This window comes from Cyprinodon variegatus, unplaced genomic scaffold (assembly GCF_000732505.1).
Source record: "Cyprinodon variegatus isolate N-32 unplaced genomic scaffold, C_variegatus-1.0 Scaffold296, whole genome shotgun sequence".
Classification (NCBI taxonomy): domain Eukaryota; kingdom Metazoa; phylum Chordata; class Actinopteri; order Cyprinodontiformes; family Cyprinodontidae; genus Cyprinodon; species Cyprinodon variegatus.
The window spans coordinates 685,102-693,790 of NW_015150749.1; the positions used below are offsets into that span (position 1 = coordinate 685,102).

General features: G+C 40.0%; 1 protein-coding gene across 1 annotated transcript in view; it reads left to right on the plus strand.

Annotated features, from left to right (window-relative positions):
* cfap43 (cilia and flagella associated protein 43) overlaps window positions 1-8,689 on the plus strand; it is a 24,381-nt gene that overhangs the window by 4,331 nt on the left and 11,361 nt on the right. The window contains exons 4-18 of the mRNA XM_015383846.1: window positions 1,293-1,460; window positions 1,658-1,754; window positions 1,853-1,997; window positions 2,092-2,174; window positions 2,252-2,383; window positions 2,470-2,589; window positions 2,672-2,749; window positions 2,855-3,003; window positions 3,123-3,226; window positions 3,325-3,474; window positions 5,118-5,272; window positions 5,378-5,599; window positions 6,703-6,900; window positions 7,474-7,604; window positions 8,155-8,302. Of these exons, the coding sequence (XP_015239332.1) occupies window positions 1,293-1,460; window positions 1,658-1,754; window positions 1,853-1,997; window positions 2,092-2,174; window positions 2,252-2,383; window positions 2,470-2,589; window positions 2,672-2,749; window positions 2,855-3,003; window positions 3,123-3,226; window positions 3,325-3,474; window positions 5,118-5,272; window positions 5,378-5,599; window positions 6,703-6,900; window positions 7,474-7,604; window positions 8,155-8,302 (2,080 nt within the window). The remainder of the gene's footprint in view (window positions 1-1,292; window positions 1,461-1,657; window positions 1,755-1,852; window positions 1,998-2,091; window positions 2,175-2,251; window positions 2,384-2,469; window positions 2,590-2,671; window positions 2,750-2,854; window positions 3,004-3,122; window positions 3,227-3,324; window positions 3,475-5,117; window positions 5,273-5,377; window positions 5,600-6,702; window positions 6,901-7,473; window positions 7,605-8,154; window positions 8,303-8,689) is intronic.

Below are 8,689 nucleotides of genomic sequence, written 5' to 3' on the forward strand. Positions count from 1 at the left end.
TTTTAAGCAGAATAATTTTTAATATATAAGTAGGTAAGTAATGACAAAGGAAGAGATGTTCGCCCCAGAACTCAAACCTGAAAGAATTTTATCCTCTATACCTTTTATCTAGAAAGCACGGATGTTTAAATATATGCGTCTATTTGTTAGCAGAGGCTGTAGAAAAGTATAGTTTGTTCTTATTTAGAAAATATGGATGTTGTGCTCATTAATCTTCCTGTTGCAATAGTTTAGATTGACCCTGAGGTTCTGGTTCGTATCCACTTTTGGCCACCCCTCAGTGTACATTGGTTATTGCCTGGCCACCCTTATATAAATTTTCTGGCTACGCCTCTGCTGCCTCCAACCAATTTTTGCTTGGTGAGATTCTCTTTTCTGTGTGTTTTTTTTGTTTTGTTTGTTTATTATGTTTTTTTATTTAATTTTTTTGTTTAAGAGAAAAGGTGATTCGTATTTGTGTTGATTTTGTTTAATTTTTTTGTAAGTATATTGTTCATTGTATTTATGTGTGAATTGTATGTTGTTGTTTCTTTTATTTCTTGAAAATGCAGCTCAGAATTAACAAGATGTGGTCTGGCCAGCAAACTAACCGCTGTCTCCTGTCTGATTTTTAGCTGCACAGTGCTTTAGCTTGTATGCCCATTGTTGCTGGTCCAGATTTATAGAGCTAGAAGGGTCTCAATATCCACAAATACACAGCACAAGATCCATGCACGCACAGGAAAAGATCCACACATGAAAACCAGATCCCCACATGCGCAGAAGGAAATTCATACAGATTTCCCCCAGATCTGGTGTCGGTGGCACATGCTTTTGTATGCAACACTCCTGAGTTGATCATTTAAGAAACACCTGCAATAAACAGTCTAGATATCAAAGTTACTAATAATGCTAAAGCGCAGTTACACTGAATAGACAGTGTTTGTGAACAACAATTTTAAAGTGGGTGACGGTCCAGGGATAATTATGTAAAATACAAACTCCTTTAACCTCTTTAAAACACTGACCGTTGGCTATTTAGAGTACGTATAAACCTCAACAGAAGAAATTTTCCTGAATTATTAATAGAAGCATGCATTCTTGACCCTGAAGGAATGTATCTGTTCACCATGGTGCTTCCACCACCATGTGCAGATTTTGTTATTGGGTGATGTTCAATGTTAGTTTTCCTCCACATATGACCTGTCTGTTGTTTAATCTCCTCCATGAGACCTTTAGAGAGCAGTATTTAAACTGCAATTAAATGTGTTATCTGATATGATAATTATAACTAAGTAATTCTGTGTGTGCAGGAACTGGCAATCTGCTGAGGTGCTCTGTACACAGTCACAAGCAGGAAATGATGTCATTTCTTTACACTTCAACCCCATGAACTGGCTGCAGCTTTGTGCTATGGGCACCACAACCGTTACTGTCTGGAAAATAGAAAGATGTGGGAGGTTTCACATTCTTAGCCCAAGGTAAAAATCACACAAACTGCACAGTAATTTATCTATTCTGTAAACTGCAGCATTTAGTGAACAGTTCAGGAATATACCCAGTATCTTTAAAGGTGAATTACACAATGTATTCATTGCCAAAAGGGTAATTATATGGTAAAGCTGTCAAGAGGATATACTGGGTTATATGGAGAGAATGTGCTTCTATTGTGTTACAGCATAGTACCGCTTCCAGCAACCGATGTCTTTTTGGCAGAGAACCTCCATCCCCCTCCAGCCAAGAACCCAACCTGCTTTGTTCCAGACATGCGTTTTGTACTAAACACGCAACTTTCAGCTGAACAAATTGTCAAAATAAACCATTCAACCAAAAGATTGATGTTGACTACAGCTTATCTTATTTTTTAATGCAGTCTTCACAGCCCACCAGAGACACCGTGACACCATCTTCCCTATGCTGGACAGCAACATCACAACTTAATGTAGGCTGTTCTGAGGGTCACCTCCTCCTTGTTGACCCTGAAAGCCTTTCTGTTTTTGTTCTTTTCAACCCTGCAGGTAAGCTAAAGTAAAGACAGCCAAACGCGTTGTAACAAACCCTCCTGTTATTTATTGTCTTAGATGGATATAACCCTTTTTCTTTTGTTTGTAGCTGCTGATCCCATACCTGAACTCCAAAATTTCTGTTTTCAAGCTTTAAGTTTTACTAGCAATGATCTTATTGCAGTTGATAAGGTATGTAGCATAAAAAATACAGACTATTGACAGTCTAAGATAATAAAAAAAAAACTAAACATTTCCTTGTGTTGCAGAAGGGTGTGGTCCATTGTCTGGAGTTCAGACAACGTAAGATCCACATCACCCAAACATGGAAGTTAGAAAGACCCATTTCGACAGCAGTACTCTCCCCTGACGATAAAACATTACTTCTATCCTCTAAAACAGTAGGCACCTAATGTGTTTCATTCTAAACATGGTGTTGAAACAAGCTGTTACATATTACCTAAATCTAAATATGTTTAATCCTAAGGGGCAAATCTATCTGCTGAACCTGGCCAAGTCAGACCATATCGAGGAAGCTCTGAACATTCTCAGCGGCAACTTTTTGACAGCCACTTCGTGTCAAACTGACAAAACTGACATTTGTGTGGTAAGTAATTTATATTGTTTTGTGAATTACATCTTCAATTTACCCCTGCGAGCCGCTGTGTGTATGTTTCTACTAACTTCAGTCCTTAAGGGAGGGTGGAGTTCTGCAGCTGTGGTCCTCTGATGGCACCTGCATCGGCTCCCTGGACCTACAAACAGAGGTGAGTTTGACAAGCAGTCTATCCATAAGCATTATAAAATGACTCATCAGAAAAGTAATGCATTGGAACATAATTGAAGGTAAAGTGTCATTTACGTCCCTATAGGCAACAACTCTTGCCTGCTGTCCCATTGCTAATTATGCAGCTGTTGGAACAGCTTCGGGAAAAGTCCAATTCATTGACTTAAACGACGAGAAGCAACTTTGCCTGGTGCATGAGGTTTACCTCTACCACACTGCTGTGGATCATCTAGTGCAAGTATCCTCCATCTATACAAGAGCATAAACCTTTAGATGACCCGTCACACAGAAATTTTTAATTTAGGGTCATAAAAATGAAATCCAGATGTGTTTGTTTTTTTTTTTTTTTACAGTTTTGATCAAGAGGGACACTACCTTTTCTGCAGTGGATTGGATTTACATCTATATGTGCTCAACCCAAGGCCATCAGCAAGGTTTTCAGTAATAGGATACATTGGTAAGAACTTTTCATGAAGACTGAAGCAAAACAAAATAATATGTATTACAAAAATATCGCTTATGTGTATTTGAGTGCCGTGTTGTTGTTTTTTACAGATGTTCCTGGCCACATTTTGTCCCTCTCCACCCAGTGCCTCCCGGTCGAAAGTGGGGAACTGAAGATTCTCATACTGTGTGCAACACAGGACAGAAATGATCATGGTAGCGTGCTGATCGTGTATTCAATGCCTGTTGGTCTGACTGAAGGTAGGAAGCCAGTAAATACAGGCTGCTTAAAAACATGTGGCAATAAAGCGATAAACTGATTTACTAAAGGATAACCTGGGTTCACAATAGAAAGAGTGGATAAAGCGCAGAACATACACTCACCGGCCACTTTATTAGGTACAACTGTCCAACTGCTCGTTAACACTTATTTTCTAATCAGCCAATCACATGGCGGCAACTCAGTGCATTTAGGCATGTAGACATGGTCAAGACAATCTCCTGCAGTTCAAACCGAGCATCAGTATGGGGAAGAAAGGTGATTTGAGTGACTTTGAACATGGCATGATTGTTGGTGCCAGCAGGGCTGGTCTCAGTATTTCAGAAACTGCTGATCTACTGGGATTTTCATGCACAACCATCTCTAGGGTTTACAGAGAATGGTCCGAAAAAGAAAAAACATCCAGTGAGCGGCAGTTCTGTGGGCGGAAATGCCTTGTTGATGCCAGAGGTCAGAGGAGAATGGTCAGACTGGTTCGAGCCGATAGAAGGGCAACAGTGACTCAAATAACCACCCGTTACAACCAAGGTGGGCAGAAGAGCATCTCTGAACGCACAGTACGTCGAACTTTGAGGCAGATGGGCTACAGCAGCAGAAGACCACACCGGGTGCCACTCCTTTCAGCTAAGAACAGGAAACTGAGTCTACAATTTGCACAAGCTCATCGAAATTGGACAATAGAAGATTGGAAAAACGTTGCCTGGTCTGATGAGTCTCGATTTCTGCTGCGACATTCGGATGGTAGGGTCAGAATTTGGCGTCTACAACATGAAAGCATGGATCCATCCTGCCTTGTATCAACGGTTCAGGCTGGTGGTGGTGGTGTCATGGTGTGGGGAATATTTTCTTGGCACTCTTTGGGCCCCTTGGTACCAATTGAGCATCATTGCAACGCCACAGCCTACCTGAGTATTGTTGCTGACCATGTCCATCCCTTTATGACCACAATGTACCCAACTTCTGATGGCTACTTTCAGCAGGATAATGCGCCATGTCATAAAGCTGGAATCATCTCAGACTGGTTTCTTGAACATGACAATGAGTTCACTGTACTCAAATGGCCTCCACAGTCACCAGATCTCAATCCAATAGAGCATCTTTGGGATGTGGTGGAACCGGAGATTCGTCTCATGGATGTGCAGCCGACAAATCTGCGGCAACTGTGTGATGCCATCATGTCAATATGGACCAAACTCCCTGAGGAATGCTTCCAGCACCTTGTTGAATCTATGCCACGAAGAATTGAGGCAGTTCTGAAGGCAAAAGGGGGTCCAACCCGTTACTAGCATGGGGTACCTAATAAAGTGGCCGGTGAGTGTATGTATCATGAGAAATGTATGGGATGATTGATCAGATTTGGAATTAAACCTTTAGTTATCTTAGGAAAAAAGCCTTCAGTAATTTGTTGGTTCTTGAAAAAAATAGATAAACAAGATCTTTTTAAAAACACCTTTGATTGATGAACAGCCAGTGCAACACACAATGACGCAGCAGATTTAGAGCTTAGTACAATGACTTTCAATAGATATGGTTCAAAATAAATAAGAAGTTTTTTTTATCTTTTTAATGATTGCATATGTATTACAAAAGCTAATAACACTAATGTGTTTTTGCTGACCTTTAGTGTCAGAGTTTGTAGACCGTAACGGCTGTCTGCACATCCCCAAAAAGTTCACATACAAAGTGCAACCTCCTCTGACTTCCTGTGCTCTGGGAGTCGATGAAGTCTTTGCTTATTGTCAAAGTAAAAAATCTCTTCAGAGATTTCAGCTTCCCAAGGTTTGACCCTGGCACCCTTGTCATCATGGTTCTTAAATTTTGGTAATACTGTTTACACTGAAAGGAATTAAACTATTTTGTTTTGTTCCTGATTTGTTATTTTAGGAGACAAATGATCTGTCCAGCCAACAGATGATCCAGCTGAAACCAAAGGATCAGGTGAAAGGTCACCCACTTGGGCCTGCCTGTGTCCTTCTGTCTCCTGACAGCTTGTGGCTGGCCTCTGTTGGACGAGATGGCTTACTGCGGATCAGGCCAACTGCCTCTATGGTAAGTGGGGATTTTGATTTTTTTTTTCTTCATAATTTGCTTCATTTAAATTATTCAAAATGATCCATGCTTTTTAATTTCTCTTTTTTCAAATCAAAATCCCTAAAAGTCTGCTATGCATTTGTATTAAACCCCCAGAACTCCAATACCTCCTAGATAGATACCAGGGAAATTCGTTAATGTGTGAACAAAGTCAAACAGTGTGTATGTGTAATTTAATCTCAGCATAAATGCAGCTGTTTTCCTCCCAACAATAATATTGCCTCTTCAGCAGTTTTTTATAGACTAAAAGGCGTCATTATCATGAAGAAACTCACCATTATTCAGGGACAGAGTTGTGGACAGGGAGTTTAGCTGTGAAATAAGTATCCTGAGTTGTCCTAAGACCCCTTTTAATCCATTACCAAAAGGGGAACAAAGTCTGAAGGACCTGCAAAGATCCACAGTTCAGGTGGAATCTATAAATCTGGCCTTTATAGAAGAATGTGTTGCCATATTAAGCACCTGTTTAAAGTTCTCCACAAGCCAAGTGAGATAGTCTGGTGACTGCACCTTTTAGTCAACATGCTATGCATGATGAAACAACTAAACTTGTTAGAGGCTGCCAGAGAATAAACTGCAGTAAAATGTGTTAAATTAAGCCTACAGTTGTGTAAAGCAGGTTGAGACACAAAGCCAATGGCATAAATATCGGTAAGCAGAGTCTGCAGTTGCTTACGGGCCCGGGACCTCTTAGGGGCCCCATCACTAACACCAGGTAAGCCCACCTGGTAAATAGACTAGGAAGTGTCTTTGCAGATGTAATGGTGCGAAAAATTCCACTTTGACCCACTTGATACTGAAGTGAATAACCTCACCGGACCGTATTTTAATGCACAACACATGCCAGATTTCAACAGGATGGTGAGCCGTTTAAAAACGACACCAATAGCAAAGCAGACAGTGGTACTTTTAATTACTATGTTAATAACTGTGTATAGACGGTTGGTAAAAAAAAACCAAACTCATATAATATGTTTCAAACTGCAATAAAGTTCTTAAAAGAACGATGTACATGAGTATTTTATTTGTTACACTACGGCTTGGAATTGTGGGTAATCCAGAGCATAGATTAAAACCATAACCATTACGTACAATGTGTTAGTGACGATTGATACCAAAAAGAGGTACTTAACCGGATACCAGAAAAGAAAAGCAAAGAAGAGCTGCAGGAAGAACGGAAAAAACTTCCCAAAATAAACACGTTCTTTCCAAGAACCGAAGAGGGAGAGGTGGACGTTGCTGCTACGGTGAGTGAAGATTTCGACCAGGTGACGAATGGAGAGCGCGTGGGGAGGAGGGGGACTGTGAAGCTCAAGGTACCCCCATGGCTTGTTGTGCTAATATAATAAAGTATAATAATTGTCTAGTGAAGATGAAGAATGATGAAGTGTCTATGTATGGGGCACGTTTCGGGTCCGTTGTCTACTGCGGGTGGGAGGGGATCGATAAGCATCTCCCTGAAATGAGTTTTCGGAAGTTGGGATGTCTATAACATGTGGTGGTGCGCTGTCACCAATGGTTCCATTCAAGGTGCGCAGTCACTATTTTTCCGTGTCTGATGTGTGATCATATACCACTGAGAATTGCATAATTGTTTCTTCTCAGCCAATTTATTAAACTGTCGCCGTATCCTGAACCTTTATCACGTGTTGTTCTTCATATGGGGCCCACCCAGAAAATGTTGCTTACAGGCCTATTGTTGTCTAGTTACACCATAGCACAAAGCATTGCTATTCTTGAGTTAGCTAAAAAAAAAAATATATATATATTAATAAACTTCAGATAATCTGTAAATATGTCAGTTAAATACTATAATGCATTGGAAGTTTAAATGTTCATTAATACTATTCCAAAGTAGTGTAAGTTTAACGCTGCCAATTCCCCTGCAGGGACAGTACTGTGAGCTGTGGTGTCATTCCTGTCGACTCGGTGGAGTTCGGACTGTCTCCTTCTCTGAAGACAGTAACACAGTTTTCACAACTGGCTTAAAAGACGGTTCTCTCCAGTGCACCAAGCTCAGGTAACAATTATAATCATCTTATTTGCAACTGTCACACCTACAGCTTTATATAGCTTTTGATAAACTATTAATGGTGCTGGAAAGAAGTAAATAAACTTGATTTAATGTGGGTGGTATTTTGAGGTCATATAAAAATAATGAGCCTAAACTGGAAAAAAAACATGTTCTGTTGTAAAAATCACATTCAAGCTCTAAAAACCTTCCCACTTACATTCCTCATCAGCTCCTACGCAAATAAGTCTCAGGTTACAAGAAGTTGTCACCTTTCTTTTCTTTTTAGATATTCTTGTCTTGGCATCTGATTGATATTTTATTATTACTAATTCTTTAATAATGCACTTCAATTAAAAGTACTATGTGTTGTTTTATTGATAGCCAATGCATCACCATGGTGCAATAGATAAAATAAGAATGCTAATGTGATCATGTTGCATTTCAGAGAAGACGAAAGTCAGCAAGAAAGTAAAGAGAAACTAATCGCTTCTGGTGCTGATTTTCACTGAACAACTGCAACTACATTAAGATAAATTTGCCTATTCGTTTTTTTCAGACTTTCATACAGAAGGGAGGATGCATATCGCGATATGACCGCTCTGCCCTTGAGAACCTTATTCCTTGTTGAAAACTCTGAGCTGAGGAAGCTTTCTGTGTGGGTTGAGAAGACTCCAGTTGGCTGCAATAACACAGAGGAAGATGCGGTAAACTGCTCTATTATACTCAGCTTTACTGTGACACTGTTTATTTTCTCTTTTAGGTTTTGCTTTAGATTAAATAATCCTTTAATTCTAGCTCTACATGGTGCTAATTACCAAAAAACAACAGTGTTATTAGTTATTTGTTCTGCATAACTGATGATAATAAAGAGTTTTCTTTAAGATAATTTAATTCATTCACACCCATTGGTCATTAATATATTGGATATTACTGAATATATACTCCATTCATCCTTCCATTTTCTTGCATCTCGAGTGGGGTCGCGAGGGGTGCTGGTGCCTATCTGCAGCAGTCAATGGGTGAGAGGCGGGGTACACCCTGGACAGGTCGCCAGTCCATCGCAGGGCAACACAGAGACACACAACCATTCA